The sequence below is a fragment of the Hyla sarda genome, chromosome 6, assembly GCF_029499605.1.
Source record: "Hyla sarda isolate aHylSar1 chromosome 6, aHylSar1.hap1, whole genome shotgun sequence".
Taxonomy (NCBI): Eukaryota; Metazoa; Chordata; class Amphibia; order Anura; family Hylidae; genus Hyla; species Hyla sarda.
Window position 1 is genome coordinate 18,818,069 of NC_079194.1, and position 21,302 is coordinate 18,839,370.

The 21,302-nt window shown below is 47.9% G+C and overlaps 1 protein-coding gene across 6 annotated transcripts in view; it reads left to right on the plus strand.

Moving 5' to 3' along the window:
• The window catches only part of DNM3 (dynamin 3), a 422,060-nt gene that overhangs the window by 24,324 nt on the left and 376,434 nt on the right, over positions 1–21,302 (plus strand). For all 6 annotated transcript variants that reach the window (XM_056523256.1, XM_056523254.1, XM_056523257.1 and 3 more), the window contains exons 6-8: positions 5,171–5,309; positions 17,104–17,190; positions 18,137–18,207. In XM_056523256.1, coding sequence (XP_056379231.1) covers positions 5,171–5,309; positions 17,104–17,190; positions 18,137–18,207 — 297 coding nt within the window. The remainder of the gene's footprint in view (positions 1–5,170; positions 5,310–17,103; positions 17,191–18,136; positions 18,208–21,302) is intronic.

Consider the following 21,302-nt stretch of genomic DNA (forward strand, 5'->3'; position numbering starts at 1 on the left):
AGCATCAATGGCCTTTAACCCCTTAACGACGCAGGACGTAAATGTACGTCCTGGTGATGTGGTACTTAACGCACCAGGACTTACATTTACGTCCTGAGCATAACCGCGGGCATCGGAGCGATGCCGGCATCATGCGCGGCAGGTCCCGGCTGTGGATCGCAGCCAGGGACCCGTTGGTAATAGCGGACACCCGCGATTCCGCGGATGTCCGCCATTAAACCCTCAGATGCCGTGATCAATACAGATCACGGCATCTGCAGCATCGCGGTCACTTAACAGGATGATCGGATCGCCCACAGCGCTGCCGCGGCGATCCGATCATCCAGCACGGCAGACGGAGGTCCCCTCACCTGGCTCCGCTGCCTTCCTGGAGTCTTCTGCTCTGATCGGCCTTCTCGCAGACCAGAGCAGAAGATGGCTGATAATGCTGATCAGTGCTGTGTCCTATACATAACACTGAACAGCATTAGCAATCGAATGGTTGCTATAAATAGTCCCCTATGGGGACTATAAGAGTGTAAAAATAAAAGTTAAAAAAGTTAAAAAATAAAGTAAAAAAAATGTGAAAAACCCCCTCCCCCAATAAAAATGTAAATTGTCCCATTTTCCCTATTTCACCCCCAAAAAGTGTAAAAATTTTTTTTATATACATATTTGGTATCGCCGCGTGCGTAAATATCCAAACTATTAAAATAAAATGTAAATGATCCCGTACGGTGAACGGCGTGAACGTAAAAAAAAAGTCCAAAATAGCTGCTTTTTTATAACATTTTATTCTAAAAAAATTTATAAAAAATGTAATAAAAGTTTTGTATAAGCAAATATGGTATTAATAAAATGTACAGATCACGGCGCAAAAAATTAGCCCTCATACCGCCGCTTATACGGAAAAATGAAAAAGTTATAGGTCTTCAAAATAGGGGGATTTTAAACGTACAAATTTGGTTAAAAAGTTGGCGATTTTTTTTTAAGCGCAACAATAATAGAAAAGTGTATAATCATGGGTATCATTTTAATCGTATCGACCCAGAGAATAAAAATCACATGTCATTTTTACCATAAATTGTACGGCGTGAAAACAAAACCTTCCAAAATTTGCAAAATTGCGGTTTTATTTTTTATTTCCCCACACAAATAGTATTTTTTTGGTTGCGCCATACATTTTATGGTAAAGTGAGTGATGGCATTACAACGGACAACTGGTTGCACAAAAAACAAGCCCTCATACTAGTCTGTGAATGAAAATATAAAAGAGTTATGATTTTTTGAAGGGGAGGAGGAAAAAACGAAAACGTAAAAATAAAATTGTCTTAGTCCTTAAGGCCCAAATGAGCTGAGTCCTTAGGGGGTTAAAGGGGTACTCCAGTGGAAAACTTTTTTTTTTTTTTTTTTTTTTTTATCAACTGGTGCCAGAAAGTTAGACAGATTTGTAAATTACCTCTATTTAAAAATCTTAATCCTTCCAGTACTTATCAGCTGCTGTAGGCTCCACAGGAAGTTGTGCAGTTCTTTCCAGTCTGCTCCACAGTGCTCTCTGCTGACACCTCTGTCCATGTCAGGAACTGTCCAGAGTACGAGTAAAATCCCTATAGCAAACTTCTCCTGCTCGGGAAAGTCCTTGACACATACAGAGGTGGCAGCAGAGAGCACTGTGGTCAGACAGAAAAGAACTACACAACTTCCTGTGGAGCATACAGCAGCTGAGAAGTGCTGGAAGGATTAAGATTTTTAAAAAGAAGTCATTTACAATCTGTTTAACTTTCTGGCACCAGTTGATACAAAATAAAAAATGTTTTCCACCATAGTTCCCCTTTAAGTCTTCATACGTCTTTATGACGCTTTCCTTATGAAGAAACATTACCCCAAAAGTTCCTCAGTTAATAGTAAGAGATGAAGCCTCTATAAAATAAAGAGACGATACCCTCAGCGCCATCTTTAATTAAATAAGTAAGGTCATGGAAATGAGAAAATTCGAGGTTCTGAATCCCTAATTGGGTGCATTAGGCTTAAAGATCTCCTCTTGCTCTGGAGGACTCAGCAGGTCTGTTACACATGTCCCACTGGTTTCATTGTTCACCATGTAATCATTCTTTTCTCCAGTGGTGGCGCTGCAGGGAAATTAAACACTTGCTGCCAGGCTCCCCTGTAGATGACAGCCGGACCCTGAGCGTCCCTGCCGTAGACTCCTTGTGCTCAGATGATTATCAGAAACCCTTCTAACTAAAGAGACATTTTCCCAATGGACGAGTCTTTCCTAGACTATGCAGTGCAGAGATGAATGACAGAATTGATTTATAGTCCGGAGCTTCTTAGACTCAATACGTCAGTCATCAGCTTCCTATGGTGATGTGCATTGGGTTATTATATTGGATTGTTATATGGATGCATAGCCGGTGTGAGGTGCAGAACTGCGTCCTATGCAATTCTGCATTCGCTCCTCCCCTCAGCTGTTCGGAGATTGCAATAGATACAGCGAGGGGAGAGGGGGAAGGCAGAACTGGGCAGGACGCAACCCTGCACCTCCCTCAGCCCCGTACACAGCTCCCTCCTCGCACCTCCCTCAGCCCCGTACACAGCTCCCTCCTCGCACCTCCCTCAGCCCCGTACACAGCTCCCTCCTCGCACCTCCCTCAGCCCCGTACACAGCTCCCTCCTCGCACCTCCCTCAGCCCCGTACACAGCTCCCTCCTCGCACTTCCCTCACCCCTGCTCCCAAGCGGGGTTGTGCAGATCTAGGTCCCCATGACAGGAGCAGGGCTGTGCAGGTCTAGGTCCCCATGACGGGAGCGGGGCTGTGCAGATCTAGGTCCCCATGACAGGAGCGGGGCTGTTCACATCTACGACCCCATGACGGGAGCGTGGCTGTGCAGATCTAGGTCCCCATGACAGGAGCGGGGCTGTTCACATCTACGACCCCATGAAAGGAGGGGGGCTGTGCAGATCTAGGTCCCCATGACAGGAGCGGGGCTGTGCAGATCTAGGTCCCCATGACAGGAGCGGGGCTGTTCACATCTACGACCCCATGAAAGGAGGGGGGCTGTGCAGATCTAGGTCCCCATGACGGGAGCGGGCTGTGCAGATCTAGGTCCCCATGACAGGAGCAGGGCTGTGCAGATCTAGGTCCCCATGACGGGAGCGGGCTGTGCAGATGTAGGTCCCCATGACAGGAGCAGGGCTGTGCAGATCTAGGTTCCCATGACGGGAGCGGGGCTGTGCAGATCTAGGTCCCCATGACAGGAGCAGGGCTGTGCAGATCTAGGTCCCCATGACAGGAGCGGGGCTGTGCAGATCTAGGTCCCCATGACAGGAGCGGGGCTGTGCAGATCTAGGTCCCCATGACAGGAGCGGGGCTGTGCAGATCTAGGTCCCAATGACAGGAGCGGGGCTGTGCAGATCTAGGTCCCCATGACAGGAGCGGGGCTGTGCAGATCTAGGTCCCCATGACAGGAGCGGGCTGTGCAGATCTAGGTCCCCATGACAGGAGCTGGGCTGTGCAGATCTAGGTCCCCATGACAGGAGCGAGGCTGTGCAGATCTAGGTTCCCATGACGGGAGCGGGCTGTGCAGATCTAGGTCCCCATGACAGGAGCGGGCTGTGCAGATCTAGGTCCCCATGACAGGAGCTGGGCTGTGCAGATCTAGGTCCCCATGACAGGAGCGAGGCTGTGCAGATCTAGGTCCCCATGACAGGAGCGGGCTGTGCAGATCTAGGTCCCCATGACGGGAGGGGGGCTGTGCAGATCTAGGTCCCCATGACGGGAGCGGGCTGTGCAGATCTAGGTACCCATGACAGGAGCAGGGCTGTGCAGATCTAGGTCCCCATGACGGGAGCGGGGCTGTGCAGATCTAGGTCCCCATGACGGGAGCGGGCTGTGCAGATCTAGGTCCCCATGACGGGAGCGGGGCTGTGCAGATCTAGGTTTCCATGACGGGAGCGGGGCTGTGCAGATCTAGGTCCCCATGACGGGAGCGGGGCTGTGCAGATCTAGGTCCCCATGACTGGAGCAGGGCTGTGCAGATCTAGGTCCCCATGACAGGAGCGAGGCTGTGCAGATCTAGGTCCCCATGACAGGAGCGGGGCTGTGCAGATCTAGGTCCCCATGACAAGAGCGGGGCTGTGCAGATCTAGGTTCCCATGACAGGAGCGGGCTGTGCAGATCTAGGTCCCCATGACAGGAGCGGGCTGTGCAGATCTAGGTCCCCATGACAGGAGCGGGGCTGTGCAGATCTAGGTCCCCATGACAGGAGCGGGGCTATGCAGATCTAGATCCCCATGACAGGAGCGAGGCTGTGCAGATCTAGGTCCCCATGACGGGAGGGGGGCTGTGCAGATCTAGGTCCCCATGACAGGAGCGGGGCTATGCAGATCTAGATCCCATGACAGGAGCAGGGCAGATCTAGGTCCCCATGACAGGAGCGGGCTGTGCAGATCTAGATCCCCATGACAGAAGATGTCCCTCCTGCTGAGGGAGGTGCAGGGTTGCGTCCTGCCCAGTTCTGCCTTCCCCTCCCCTCGCTGTATCTTCGCTAATCTCCGGACAGCTGAGGGGAGAAGTGAATGCATAATTGCATAGCTTGTAAGTCTGCACCTCACACTGGCATGACTGACATCTACAGCCACCAAGTGGACCATTCTCCTTTCTCCCGAGTCCTCCCCGGTAGGCCCACCTCACCTATGATGGTGAAGTGTCCTGCTGCAGGTGCCTGGTAATGTGTCAGCCCGCCAAGCCCCACCCACAACCCGCAAAGAGCAGAGAGAGTATGGTGGCGGGATCGCAGGAGAACAGGTGTACGGCAGGTTCTCTGGTCACTCATTGAGAGAACGGGGGTCTGCTTTGTCTGCTGCCGAAAATAAAGTTTGTTCCTGGAGGGTGCGTTCACACGCTATTTGTTTTTGCGGGTTTTTCGTTTGAAAGTGGGCGGGCTCTTCTCGGCTGTCCGTAGCAGATTTTCCACGGAGAAATTTACGCTGCGGAAAATCCGTTGCAAGCCCCATTGAAGTCAGTAGGGACTGCAGCGGATTTTCCGCAGAGTAAAAACCCGCAAAAACAAATAGCGTGTGAACGCACCCTTAGGTTAGGAGTAAAGTTTTCACATTAGTGCCCAGGACCGGCTTTACCTCGTGACTAACTTTTATAGGATGTGATATATTGTAGTTTTCTTCTTTACAGGACTGGGCTTTTCACTCCAGATATGGCGTTCCAGGCAATTGTGAAAAAACAGATAGTGAAGCTGAAAGGGCCGGCATTAAAGTGTGTGGACCTGGTCATGGAGGAGCTCCTCAACTCGGTTACAAAATGCATGACTAAGGTACAATATGACAACAATAGGGTTTGTTAATGACTTTATATGATTTAACATGTAAGACATTTACTTGGTGCACACTCTCCTACTATAATATCAGAATTGTCTATACACCTTAGGCACCTTAGGATTCCAATATAACAGACACCAAGACGGTATTGCCAAGGCTCCCTATGGCCTCCGGACGGCACCCCAGCCTTCTAAACATTTTTGTTCAGAATGCTGGTTTAGGGCGACCGTGATCATGATGTCACGCTACGCCCCCTTCATTCATGTCTATGGGAGACGGTGTGACGGCTGTGGTCGCTTGTCACGCCCCCTCCCATAGACATGAATTGAGGGGGCATGGCAGCCGGAACCCCCCGCGATCAGACATCTTATACCTTGTCCTTATAAGATGTCCAGGGGTCGAGTACCCCTTAAACTTAAAGCAATATGAGGGTGTTACAGTGATTGAATGAATACACAAAGAAAACAGTACAGCAGACTCAGGGAGGAAGGGACTGCATTGTGAGTGAGGGTGGGCTTAGTGCTTGCCTTGGACAGTAGATGTCAGAATGAGTGAGCAGCAGAATAGAGGGATTTTGTAAAACATGACCTAGTGAGTAACATATGGAAGCATTATTTTTTTCTGTGATATGGCAGGTAGTAATAAAGTGGTAAAAATAAATAAATAAATAAAACAACTTAAGTAAGTTATATGGGGGAAATTTATCAAATCCTGTCTAGAGGTAAAGTTGCTAAGTTGCCCATAGCAACCAATCAGATCGCTTCTTTCATTTTTGAAAATGAAAGAAGCGATCTGATTGGTTGCCATGGATGTGGTAGCCCTTGGGGGGGTGTATGGTAGTTGGGGTGTTGTTTCGGTAAATGAGGGGTTAATGTTAACCCTATAGTTCGTGACGCCAGACTGAGGGCTAGTATGCTGAGGTAATTCTCCAGCCTATCGCCGCCCTTCCCAGTAACGATAGGTGCATATACAAAATGACTGAAGGTCCAAAAGGTACTTGAACTTGAACAAACTTTACTGAAAGGCTTGCAGTACATTCAATGCACAATAACAGTCTCAGGAATACAGTCTCAATATAGTGCAATGACTGACAGTTGTTGAGGACCTTGACTTTTAGATACAGTCTCTGAATTTAGGGTAATATTTGCAGATCCGTCCTGATTTAGGGGATAGATAAGGTCCGGTAATCATGCAGAGTGCTTAGGGATTGATCCACTCAATTTAGACTCGATCAGCAGTTGCCGCAAGGCTCGGGCTTAACTCACTGCGGGAGATGGCTGTACAGGTCCTTCCTCGTCAGGAGCACAGGAGCAAAGAGAGAGAGAGCAATGGCCGCCGCTCCCTTATATGGGCAGGGCCGTTTTGGATTGGTCCCAGTAACTGTCACTCACCGTTACAAGGAGTGATGGGTAGAATACGTCATAGGGACCTCCAAAGGTCCTAAAGCAAAAACCATAGAGTTTTCCTGACCACGTGACCCGCAGGTTCTGCTACGCTGTATACAGGTAATTAACTATTTATAGACATCTATACAATCATATTTACATGCATCCTAAATAAACCATTAGCTCAATAACTATCTAGATGAGAGGTGACCAGAGGTGAACTAGACAATGGGGGCTCGTGTCCGCCCTCGGATCGCGCCCCATCTCACTCACCTCTCGCCTCCGTCTGCTTCCTCCCGGCACGCGGCCCCGCTCCCTAGGGCGCGCGTGCGCCGACTTGCTTGAATTTAAAGGGCCAGTGCACCACTAATTGGTGCCTGGCCCAATCACTTCCAATCACTCCCTAACATATAAAAACCCACTTCCTCTCCTTGCCGGATCTTGTTGCCTTGTGCCTTGAGAAAGCGTTAAGGTGTGTTCCAAGACTGTGTACCCAGACCTTCTGCTGTTGCCCCTGACTACGAACCTCGCTGCCTTCCCTGACCTTCTGCTACGTCTGACCTCGCCTCTGTCTAGTCCTTGTGTACCGCGCCAGTCTCAGCTGCCAGAGAGGTCGAGTCGCTACTGGGGAACATGACCTGGTAGTTACTGCCTCAGCAAGTCCGTCCTGCTTTGCGGCGGGCTCTGGTGAACCAGTAACTGCTTAGAACCGATTCCCCAGTACGGCCCGCGTCATCGCCTCTCTGGCACAGAGGATCCACCTCCAGTGTCTTCACCAGCCGCTAGTCCGGACCCTGACAGTAGATCCGGCCATGGATCCCGCTGAGGAACCGCTGCCAAGCCTCGCTGATCTCACCTCCGTGGTTGCCCAGCAGTCCCAGCAGATTGCTCAAAAGGACAACAGCTGTCGCAGTTGACCGCCATGATACAACAGCTTCTGCCTCCACAGCCTCAACTGCCAGCTCCAGCATCTCCTCCTCTCCGAGCTGCTGCTACTTCTGCTAGAGTCTGCCTGTCTCTCCCAGATAAGTTTGACGGGGACTCTAAAAAGTGCCGGGGATTCCTGTCCCAATGCTCCCTGCACTTAGAGATGTTGTAGGACCAATTCCCCACAGAACGGTCTAAGGGGGCGTTCGTCGTCAGTTTACTTTCTGGGAAGGCCTTGGCCTGGGCCCCGCCGCTTTGGGACCGCAACGATCCTGCCACTGCCTCCGTCCAGTCCTTCTTTTCTGAAGTCCACAGTGTCTTTGAGGAACCTGCCCGTGCCTCATCCGCGGAAACTGCCTTACTGAACCTTGTCCAAGGAGACTCTACTGTGGGCGAATACGCCATACAATTCCGTACTTTGGCCTCTGAGTTGGCCTGGAACAATGAGGCTCTCTGCGCGACCTTTAAAAAAGGTTTATCCAGCCATATTAAGGATTGTCTGGCCGCACAAGAGATACCCTCCTCCCTGACTGAACTTATCCACCTGGCTACCCGCATTGATTTGCGCTACATTGAGAGACGTCAGGAGCTCCGCCAGGAGAAAGATCTCGTTCGCACCAGGCGATACCCACGCCTGGCTCCTCTCTTCCAGCATCCTTTGCAGTCAGTTACTGTGCCTCCCGCTGAGGAGGCCATGCAAGTGGACCGGTCTCGCCTGACCCAACAATAGAGGACTCGCCGGAGGAACGAGAACTTATGCCTATACTGTGCGAGCTCTGAACATTTCCTAAAGGATTGTCCTCTTTGTCCTCAGCATCAGGGAAATGCTCGCACCTAGTGAACGTGGGAGAGGCGTCACTGGGTGTAAATTCCTCCTCTCCACGCCTGACTATTCCAGTGCAGATTTCTCCAGCTGATAAAGCCTCCTTCTCTGCGGAGGCATTCTTGGACTCCGGTTCAGCAGGAAACTTCATTAAAGCCTCCTTCATCAACCGGTTTAACATCCCTGTTATCCGTCTAGTCAAGCCCTTCTTCATTTCCTCAGTTAACGGAGAACAACTGAATTCCACCGTGCGTTACCGCACGGCCCCAGTACGCATGACCGTGGCTTCTTTGTCCTGTCTAACTGCACCTCTGACATCCTTCTTGGCTTACCCTGGCTCCAGCGGCATTCTCAAACCCTCGACTAGACCACGGGGGACATAAAATCCTGGGGCTCTTCCTGCCACACACGCTGCCTTAAGTCGCTTCCCACCAGCCAAGTCTCCATTGCTTCTCCTTTGCTCGGCCTTCCAAAGGCCTATCAAGACTTTTCTGACGTCTTTTGCAAGAAACAGGCAGAGGTCTTACCACCACATAGGCCCTACGACTGCCCTATTGACTTGCTCCCGGGGACCACGCCGCTCCGTGGCAGGATTTACCCTCTCTCCGCTCCTGAAACTGAGGCCATGACGGAGTATATTCAGGAGAATCTCAAAAAAGGTTTCATCAGGAAGTCTTGAGCAGGATTCTTCTTTGTTGCCAAGAAGGACGGGTCTCTATGCCCTTGTATAGACTACCGTGGCTTCAATAAGATCACTATAAAGAACCGCTACCCTCTGCCACTCATCTCGGAACTCTTTGACCGGCTGCGCGGAGCAAAGATTTTTTACTAAGCTTGACCTCAGGGGCGCGTATAATCTCAATAGAATTCGTGAAGGAGATGAGTGGAAAACTGCTTTTAACACCAGAGATGGTCACTTCGAATACCTGGTCATGCCATTCGGTCTTTGCAATGCCCCTGCAGTCTTCCAAGACTTTGTCAATGAGATCTTCTGGGACTTGTTGTATACTTGCGTGGTGGTCTATCTCGATGACATTCTAATCTTCTTCTCCAACCTAGAGGAAAACCACCTCCATGTTTGCCAAGTGCTCCAGCACCTCCGTGTTAACCATCTCTACGCCAAAATTGAAAAATGCTTCTTTGAACGTACCTGTCTTCCTTTTCTGGGATATCTGGTCTCAGGACAGGGTCTTCAAATGGACCCCGATAAGCTCTCCGCAGTTTTGGATTGGCCACGCCCCTCTGGACTTCGCTCTATCCAGCGCTTCCTCGGATTCGCTAATTACTACCGTCAGTTTATCCCCCACTTCTCCACTATCGTGGCTCCCATTGTGGCTCTGACCAAGAAAGATGCAAATCTTGGATTGGCCACGCCCCTCCGGACTTCGCTCTATCCAGCGCTTCCTCGGATTCGCTAATTACTACCGTCAGTTTATCCCCCACTTCTCCACTATTGTGGCTCCCATTGTGGCTCTGACCAAGAAAGATGCAAATCCGAGATCCTGGCCTCCCCAAGTGGAAGAAGCTTTTACTCGCCTTAAGGCCGACTTCGCCTCCGCACCAGTCTTGACTAGGCCTGATCCTCTAAAGCCATTCTTCCTTGAGGTGGACGCCTCTTCAGTAGGAGCCGGGGCGGTTCTTCTTCAGAAAAACGCTAAAGGAAAAAACGTCACTTGCGTTTTTTTCTCTAAAACATTTTTTCCTCTTGAAAACAATTACGATATTGGTGACCGAGAATTGTTGGCCATTAAAATGGCACTTGAGGAGTGGAGGTATCTCCTGGAAGGGTCCCTCCACCCAATCACCTTCTACACTGACCACAAAAATCTGTCATACCTACAGTCCACTCAGCGCTTAAATCCTCGCCAGGCCAGGTGGTCATTGTTCTTCGCCCGCTTCAATTTCCAGATACATTTTCGTCCTGCAGACAACAATGTCAGGGCGGATGCCCTATCTCGTTCCACTGATGCCACGGAGGCAGAAACCTCTCCCCAACACATCATTCCCCCTGAGTGTCTGATCTCTGCTGCTCCGGCTTCTCTGGCGCCAGTTCCTCCAGGAAAGACCTTTGTCCCCCCACGTCTTCGCCTCCGGACTCTCAAATGGGGTCACTCCTCCCACTTGGCGGGTCACGCTGGAATCAAGAAATCCACTCAGCTGATTGCCAGACACTATTGGTGGCCTTCCCTTGAAAAAGATGTGACTGACTTCGTACGCTCCTGTACTGTCTGCGCACGTGATAAAACTCCTCGCCAGAGGCCCGCGGGTCTTCTTCTTCCTCTGCCAGTACCCGAACAGCCTTGGTCACACATAGCGATGGACTTCGTCACTGACCTTCCTGTATCCCATGGCAAAACTGTCATTTGGGTGGTCGTTGATCGATTCTCCAAAATGGCCCATTTCGTTCCACTCCCTGGCCTCCCTTCTGCGCCACAATTGGCGAAGCTATTTTTTTTGCACATTTTTCGTTTCCACGGACTGCCTACGCAAACCGTCTCCGATAGAGGCGTTCAATTCATCTCGAAATTCTGGAGAGCACTCTGCACTCAATTAAAGATTAAATTGAATTTTTCCTCCGTCTACCACCCGCAATATAATGGACAAGTGGAGAAAGTAAACCAGATCCTTGGTGACTACCTGCGACATTTTGTCTCCTCCCGCAAAGATGATTGGGTCGAATTCTCGTACAATTTCAAAGACTCTGAGTCATCCGCCAAGTCTCCATTCTTTGTGGTGTACGGCCGTCACCCGCTTCCCCCCCTCCCCATCCCCACTTCATCTGGAGTTCCTGCCGTAGATGATTTGACCCAGGACTTTTCCTCTATTTGGAAGGAGACTCAAAAGTCGCTCTCGCTGGCCTCTTCTCGTATGAAGAAACATGCGGACAAGAAGAGAAGAATTCCTCCTGTCTTTGCCCCTGGTGACAAAGTTTGGCTCTCTGCCAAATATATTCGGTTCCGTGTCCCTAGCTACAAGCTGGGTCCACGTTACCTCGGGCCATTTAGGGTCCAAAGTCAAATCAACCCTGTCTCTTACAAGCTCCATCTTCCTCCTTCTCTTCGTATTCCTAACTCCTTTCATGTTTCCCTTCTCAAGTCTCTCATTCTTAACCAATTTTCCACCAAGGTCACCGTTCCTGCTCCTGTCTCGGGCTCCTCTGATGTCTTCTCGGTTAAAGAAATCCTCGCTTCAAAGAGGTAAAAAAAGAGAGGTCTTGGGAGCCAGAGGACAATATTCTAGACAAAGAACTCATCTACAGATTCCTCGGTTCCAAGAAGAGGGGGAGACCCAATTGGGGCGGGGGTACCGAGCGTTCCGGGTCCCGCTTCCTCCCCGGAGCGCTCACGGCGTGCCTCTGTCTGCTGCGTTCCGGTCGGCATTGCTGACCGCGAGCGCTGCTCCCTGGTCAGCGGAGGGGACGCGATCCAAGGCACGGCTCGTGTCTGCCCTCGGATTGCGCCCCATCTCACTCACCTCTCGCCTCCGTCTGCTTCCTCCCGGCGCGCGGCTCCGCTCCCTAGGGCGTGCGCGCGCCGACTTGCTTAAATTTAAAGGGCCAGAGCACCACTAATTGGTGCCTGGCCCAATCACTTCCAATCACTCCCTAACATATAAAAACCCACTTCCCCTTCCTCTCCTTGCCGGATCTTGTTGCCATGTGCCCTGAGAAAGCGTTATAGTGTGTCCCAAGCCTGTGTACCCAGACCTTCTGCTGTTGCCCCTGACTACGAACCTCGCTGCCTTCCCTGACCTTCGGCTACGTCTAACCTCGCCTCTGTCTAGTCCTTGTGTACCGCGCCAGTCTCAGCTGCCAGAGAGGTCGAGTCGCTACTGGGGAACATGACCTGGTAGTTACTGCCGCAGCAAGTCCATCCTGCTTTGCGGCGGGCTCTGGGGAACACCAGTAACTGCTTAGAACCGATTCCCCAGTACGGCCCGCGTCATCGCCTCTCTGGCACAGAGGATCCACCTCCAGTGTCTTCACCAGCCGCGAGTCCGGACCCTCACACTTATTAGACAATTAGGCAGCTATCTGACATGTAGTTTCTAGCTCCTAAGACATTTTAGTAGCTCTCTACACATTCTTGGAGGCTAAACTGAACATTAGTATAACTCTCTATACATGAGATTATCTAGACATTAGTTCAGCTCTATATACCTTTAGCGTCAAGCTGACTAGACAATTTTATTATCTCACACATTTTATTTCTTTGCCAACAATAAGTTTCCTGTAAGTACACATAAGGTTATACTAGCTAGTGGGAGCTAGGTCACAGTAAGGGTGGCTGCTAGGGTCTATTGGCTACATGCTACTTACCCCTAGAGCACTTTCAAAACAACCTAACTAGGTTATTCCTAGAATTACATGTTTAATTCTGTATTAGCACGAGCACCTACTGGCCAGGCAGAGCATCTCACACACGCAATGAAAGAGACGAAGAAGTGTACCTAACAGTGGCAGGAATTGGGTATCAATATGCTACAATTCCTAAGTGTTTTCTTAAGTGAGATATTTATTTTGATGTATGTACTAGAGAAACTTGAGGTAGTACATTTAAGTTAGTAATCTAGGGTACTATGTGTGCAAGTACTATTTTAAGGGGTAATGTTCCCTATTGTTTTTATTGAGACAGGTGCTAGCGATGGGCAACAGCAATAATACTACCCTCGGAGGAGCCGAGGTGTCCCCTGTTGAGTTACCTACTAAACACCTTTAGCATTTTATACATTTGTATGTACAAGAATTATTTATGTTTTTAGCGTTGAGTGTACACGTGCAGTACATCGATATTTTCTGTGTACAGCTCTGACTCACTTTTTATGTACATAGACATTAGACTATCTTTCTATGTACAACCCTTACCTATTTTTTTATATACACAGACACGAGGATACCTTCCTGTGTACAAGAACCATATACATATTTACTATACAGACTTACAGAATTATAAACACTCTAACATGGTTCAGGGGCATTCACCTGATAAGTGCAACATTTAGCATAAGAGTTCTTATGAAGCTGCTGGTATATACATTAAATAGATGTGTAAGGATCAGCAGTCCACCTACACTAAGAGTTCATGGAAGGGAAAGGTAAACACAGCCTTACCACAAATCAGCCGGGTACAGTCCTTATTGAATCTCCTACAGACTAGGAGTCTCTTGACTTAATAGTCTGGCACAAGCTTAGTGGTTACGTTGCTGAACTTTGAACTGGAACAATCTTAGCACAGTCCTGCTAGGCACAATTCTTGAACTTGGTTGCTGTAAAACAAAAATGGTTAGACAGAAAACAATATGACATTACTTTAGAGTCTCTTTAGAAGATGTTCTTCTTTACTCTTGTAGTGCCTCTCTTGGTTCCTCTATATCTGCCAACATCAGGGGCAGGTGCAGAATTGACATAGCTGTGCCATACCACATTGGTGAGGATCGAGTTGTGGATGGCAGCTTGAGAAGGGGTTATAGGCTTACTAGCCGGGATCAAAGTGGGGCAATAGGGCTTGAGTACCATCTCCAAACCAGGATGGACCCACGACTCTTTCGTCAGGTACCTCAGGAACAGGCGAACTCTCATGGCTCTGAGAGGGCCTAGGTACATATGTTGGTACCCCAGGGTTAGACAAACTCTCATTGCTCCGAGAGGGTCTAGGTACTGACTTGGGTGGCCGCAACTTTGGCCTACTTTCTTCACCCTGTGCAGAACTTGACTCTCGACGGTATGAAGAAGATGAAGAGCTTGACTCTTTGCTGTACATAGAAGATTATGAACTTGCCTGTTGAAGCTCTTCCTCCTTGGGTGCGCTGGTGGAGGCTTTAGGAGCAGACCTTGTCGGCCTCAAGTTGAAGGGATCGGACTCCCAATCCGTTGATGGGAAATATTTGAAAGGAAGCTGTGTTGGGGCTGTTGGTCTGGTGACCGCTGCAGCCCATTCTCCACGAAGGCTCTGGATGGAGGTGTACTTCACAATTTCACCCACCTCCAAGGTGTAGAACTTCTTATGGAGATATGGCCTTTGCACTGCTCTCCGGTTTACGAGGATGGTCTGCCCAGTGTGGCAGTCAAAGAGTGTCCCATAACCTCTGACCTTGTCGAACTTGGCCACAGTTGCTCTTCTTCTTTCTAATGGCTCCTCCCCTTCTCGTGGGTGATCCCATTTGCGTATGTACAATGCCTCTATTTCTTTGGTATTTTCTTGATACCGCACTTTTTCTTCATAAGGCAAATGCACGTGCTTGGGGGCATAGAGTTCTTTGTGTCGGGCCTTTAACTTTTCCATCAATTCGGCCAGCTCGGCTTCTTGATGGGCCCTTTCTTTTTCTGCAGTTGGGATTGGTGGGATTGGCTTCCCAGGTAATGGTTGAAGTACTCTGTGCATGTACTCGATCAGTTCCGGCTCCTCTCTGAACACCCATTGCGGCAATTTTGGTCGTGCACTTGGAAGCTTGATCGAAGTATGACCTCAGGGCTGGAGGAGGAAGAATAGGCCGCCTCTGGCGGGGTACTCACAGCAGACTCCTCCGACGGGATCTCGGCCCACGAGCCCCAGGTCCTGTGGTGAGGGGACAATCTCACCGGTGATGCACCTCCAGGTGTCCCTGCGCTCTCCGTTGGAGGTGTCTCTGGCAAATCGTCGTCATCAGCAGACAGTGGGGGAAGATTGCAGGCCCCCTCTTCGTCTAATGACAACCGCTGCAGACGGTCAGCAAGTTCTTGGAAAAGTCGGGCTGCGACTGCCACAACTTTCCGCTTTTCCGGCGCCATTTTGCCAACTTCACCACGTGGAACGCTGCTCTCCGCCATGTCTGTACTCTCCGGCTCTCTGTGCAGACTGAAGAGGTTGCTCTGCGTGGCGTCTTTTATAGTGGGCTTCTCCGAAATGGCGCTGGGCAGGAAGGACGCTATCGGTGCAGCCCTGACTTCCGGTCCCTCCAGAAACTACTCCAGTATCTCTGAGTTCCCTTTTGGCTGCGACACAGCAACTTGGTGGCCACGCCCAGGGGCGTGGCGTGGCGCAGCGCGGGCTTTCTTCGCGCGCTTTTCCGGCAGCAGTTCGGCTCCGCCTGTGCCGACCGGACCAAAGGATCGCAGCATGAACTCATTGCGCAGTTTACACATTTCAATTGTAGATGAATCTTCGCCTCCCCCCTTACTTTTTCGTGGCCCCTTTGTATGGTGCACCACGAGCACCGCTCCCGTACACAGCAACGCGGTTTACAGCACATGAATAAAGTTCGTTTTCTGGGGGGGAGTACACTTTCACTAGTGGCAACTGTAGTAGGCACACACCCGTATCCTGTTCGTGCAACGCCAAAAAGGCTTTGTGGTAGCCCTTGGGGGGTGTATGGTAGTTGGGGTGTTGTTTCGGTAAATGAGGGGTCAATGTTAACCCTATAGTTCGTGACGCCAGGCTGAGGGCTAGTATGCTGAGGTAATTCTCTGGCCTATCGCCGCCCTTCCCAGTAACGATAGGTGCATATACAAAATGACTAAAGGTCCACAAGGTACTGAAAGGCTTGCGGTACATCCAATGCACAATAACAGTCTCAGGAATACAGTCTCTATATAGTGCAATGACTGACAGTTGTTGCGGACCTTGACTTTTAGATAAAGTCTCTGAATTTAGGGTAATATTTGCAGATCCGCCCGGATTTAGGGGATAGATAAGGCCCGGTGATCATGCAGAGTGCTTAGGGATTGATACACTTAGATTTAGATAGCAATTTAGACTCGATCAGCAGTTTCCGCAAGGCTTGGGCCTAACTCACTGTGGGAGATGGCTGTACAGGTCCTTCCTCGTCAGGAGCACAGGAGCAAAGAGAGAAGAGCAATGGCCGCCGCTCCCTTATATGGGCAGGGCCGTTTTGGATTGGTCCCAGTAACTGTCACTCACCGTTACAAGGAGTGATGGGTAGAATACATCATAGGGACCTTTAAAGGTCCTAAAGCAAAAACCATAGAGTTTTTCTGACATTGTGACCCGCAGGTCCTGCTACGCTGTATACAGGTAATGTAAATATGATTATAGATGTATATAAATAGTTAATGCATCCTAAATAAACCATTAGCTCAATAACTATCTAGATGAGAGGTGACCAGAGGTGAACTAGACAATGGGGACCTCGACGTCCTAGGGACTCTGGCTAAGGGGACCCACATACGCAGGTACCGGATAGGATACGGTACCGGGACACCACATGGACAACTCGGCAACTTTTCCTCTGGACAGGTTTTGATTAATCTCCCCCTATATTTTTAAGCTCACTATGGCTGCACAAGGCATCCCAGCTTATTCATTTCAAAATCAGACCCCAATCTTATTATACCCTATCCTTATCTTTGGGATAAGATGTCCAGAAGCAGAGTACCCCTTTAAATAAAAAAATTAATAAAAAACACCCCTATCATTTAAAGCAGTAGATAAAAAGTAACACAAGCCAAAAATACTGACGACGGATATTAAAAAATGCACCCGCTAAATAAAGATAAATGGTCCTAAAAAAACGAAATAAAATGAAAATGACCACTGTAACTATACATCAGGATTAGTTAACGCCAGTAAAAACGCTGTATGAACATACACTGATACAGCATATGCGGAATGTGTGCCGGTCACTTCACATGTTGGACTTATACATTTTTTATTTCCTTAGTTATCTGACTATCCGAAACTCAGAGATGAAACAGAAAGGATAGTAACGTTCTTCATCCATCAACGAGAAGAGAAAACCAAAGAGCAGGTGCGTATGGTGACGCCAAGAGGCGCAGCAAGCGCAATTCTTCGGTAGAGTGTTTTTTTTCTTGAATGAAAAAAACGATATACAGTGGTCCCTTAAGTTACAAGGTTAAAGGGGTACTCCGGCCCAAAGACATCTTATCCCCTATCCAAAGGATAGGGAATAAGATGTCTGATCGCTGTGGTCCTGCCACTGGGGACCCCCGCAATCTAGCATGCAGCACCCACCTGTAAGTACTGCCGGAAGCACTGGAGGCTCTCAGTCTTATGCCTCCCGACCACGGGGACGGAGTATCGTTAGGTCACGACTCCACCCCGTGTGACATCACACTCCGCCCCCTCAATGCAAGTCTATGGGAGGGGGCATGACGGAGGATGGCTTCTACAAATGGATAATGATCCTATACATACCTCGAAATCCACGGGGTATTACATCAAGAGGCTGAAGGTTTTGCCATGGCCTTCACAATCTCCTGACCTCAACATAATTGAAAATCTATGGATAGACCTTAAAAGAGCAGTGCGTGACAGACAGCCCAGAAATCTCAAAGAACTGGAAGACTTTTGTAAGGACGAATGGGCAAAGATACCTCAAACAAGAATTGAAAGACTCTTGTCTGCTACAAAAAGCGTTTACAAGCTGTGATACTTGCCTAAGGGGGCAGTACAAGATATTAACTCTGCAGGGGGCACAAACTTTTTCAGACGCCATTTTTTTTGTTTTCTGTTATTTTGAAAGTGTAAATGATGGAAATTAAATCTAACTTTTGTTGACATATTATAAGAATGTCTAATCTGTAATTTGATGCCTTTTGGAGATTTTTCCATCTTTCCTTGGCTTCTGTATGCACATTCATTCAAATTTTTACCTGGGGTGCCCAAACTTTTGATCCCCACTGTATTTATACACCTGTCAAATAACAAATCATGGTATTATTTTCTTTTTAAAGGTGTTACTTCTGATTGATATCCAGCTCTCCTACATCAACACCAACCATGAAGACTTCATTGACTTTGCATAGTAAGTCTGATGTTTTCTATGATATATATATTTATTTTATTATTCAAGACCATTAGTATATGTTATATGGGGGAATCTTTTTTTTTTTTTACCCTCTGAACAACGAATTTACAGTATTAAAACTTTTGTATTTTTTTTTTTTTTTTTATAGAATTCTCAAATTTTACTATGCATATAAACTGGTGTTTCCCAACCAGCGTGCTTCCAGCTGTTGCAAAACTACAACTCCCAGCATGCCCGGACAGCCAAAGGCTGTCCGGGCATGCTGGGTGTTGTAGTTTTGCAACAACTAGAGTCACACTGGTATGAACCTTTCGTAATGACTGTGAGGTTCTACAAAATTTGGGTACAGTCGTCCACTATTTTCCTTTGCAAATATCAATTTTAAAGTTTTGTGCCTCGGGAATGTGGGTGTAACCAATGAGTTTTTACAGATTGTGACTAATTCAGGGGTTAATTCAAGTTTTATTGTAAAATTAAGGTCCATAGGGACCCCCATAAGAAATAATTTAGGAACTTCATGCTCCTTAAAATGTTTAAATCTTTTCAGATGAATAACAATTCCATATGGGTCCCCAAAATACTGCTATATAGTGCTTAAATGGACACTGTCAGGTTAAAAAAACTTTTTATGTGTTGTACATAGTAACATAATGTAAATTCAAATAGAGGAAACAGACATAGTCGCACATCCACAACATGCACAATGATCTAATTGCTTCTCAACAACATTTATTGAACTAATAGGTCGTTACTGTACTTTATGATCATGAAGTGCAAGTCCACTAGTCACGTCACGGCCACCTGTAAGTAGTGGGTCCCTAATGTCCCTAGCATAAAATGGCGTAACAATGGGCTGCGACCACCACCGAATTCACGTAGTAACATAGTTCATAAGGTTGAGAAAAGACCGGAGTCCATCACATTCAACCCATATCCCCAATGAGTCCCTACTGAGTTGATCCAGAGGAGGCAAAAAATCCTCATACTAGAGGTAAAAATTCCTTCCCGACTCCAAATATGGCATCAGAATAAATCCCTGGATCAACCTTCTGTCCCTATAAATCTAGTATACATAACCTGTAATGTTATTATTTTCCAAAAATGCATCCAGACCCCTTTTGAACTCTATTAGAGAGTTCCCCATGACCACCTCCTCAGGCAGAGAATTCCACAGTCTCACTGCTCTTACAGTAAAGAACCCCCATCTGTGCTGGTGTAGAAATCTTCTTTCCTCTAGACGTAGAGGATGCCCCCTTGTTATAGATACAGTCCTGGGTATAAATAGATCATGGGAGAGATCTCTGTACGGTCCCTGATATATTTATACATAGTTATTAGGTCGCCCCTAAGCCTTCTTTTTTCTAAACTAAATAACCCTAATTCTGATAATCTTTCTGGGTACTGTAGTCCTCCCATTCCCCGTATTACTCTGGTTGCCCATCTTTGAACCCTCCCCAGCTCCACTATATCTTTCTTGTACACTGGTGACCAGTACTGTACACAGTATTCTATGGGTGGTCTGACCAGTACTGTACACAGTATTCTATGGGTGGTCTGACCAGTACTGTACACAGTATTCTATGTGTGGTCTGACCAGTACTGTACACAGTATTCTATGTGTGGTCTGACCAGTACTGTGCACAGTATTCTATGTGTGGTCTGACCAGTACTGTACACAGTATTATATGTGTGGTCTGACCAGTACTGTACACAGTATTCTATGTGTGGTCTGACCAGTACTGTACACAGTATTCCATGTGCAGTCTGACCAGTACTGTACACAGTATTCTATGTGTGGTCTGACCAGTACTGTACACAGTATTCTATGTGTGGTCTGACCAGTACTGTACACAGTATTCTATGTGTGGTCTGACCAGTACTGTACACAGTATTCTCTGTGTGGTCTGACCAGTACTGTACACAGTATTCTATGTGTGGCCTGACCAGTACTGTATACAGTATTCTCTGTGTGGTCTGACCAGTACTGTACACAGTATTCTATGTGTGGTCTGACCAGTACTGTACATAGTATTCTATGTGCGGTCTGACCAGTACTGTACACAGTATTCCATGTGCAGTCTGACCAGTACTGTACACAGTATTCTATGTGTGGTCTGACCAGTACTGTACACAGTATTCTATGTGTGGTCTGACCAGTACTGTACACAGTATTCTATGTGTGGTCTGACCAGTACTGTACACAGTATTCTATGTGTGGTCTGACCAGTACTGTACACAGTATTCTATGTGTGGTCTGACCAGTACTGTACACAGTATTCTATGTGTGGTCTGACCAGTACTGTACACAGTATTCTATGTGTGGTCTGACCAGTACTGCACACAGTATTCTATGTGTGGTCTGACCAGTACTGTACACAGTATTCTATGTGTGGTCTGACTAGTACTGTACACAGTATTCTATGTGTGGTCTGACGAGTACTGTGCACAGTATTCTATGTGTGGTCTGACCAGTACTGTACACAGTATTCTATGTGTGGTCTGACCAGTACTATACACAGTATTCTATGTGTGGTCTGACTAGTACTGTACACAGTATTCTATGTGTGGTCTGACTAGTACTGTACACAGTATTCTATGTGTGGTCTGACTAGTACTGTACACAGTATTCTATGTGTGGTCTGACCAGTACTGTGCACAGTATTCTATGTGTGGTCTGACCAGTACTGTACACAGTATTCTATGTGTGGTCTCACCAGTACTGTACACAGTATTCTATGTGTGGTCTGACCAGTACTGTACACAGTATTCTATGTGTGGTCTGACCAGTACTGTACACAGTATGCCATGTGTGGTCTGACCAGTACTGTGCACAGTATTCTATGTGTGGTCTGACCAGTACTGTACACAGTATTCTATGTGTGGTCTCACCAGTACTGTACACAGTATTCTATGTGTGGTCTGACTAGTGATTTGTAGAGCGCTACATCTTGGCAAAACATTAACCTTTCTAATCTACTTTATAAGATAATTGTTATCTATTTTTTATGGAAATCATGGCTTAAAAAAAAAAGACCACTAGGGGTCCCCATACCATCCAGAACATAATCCTGTCCGGCTGCAGCATCATCTTT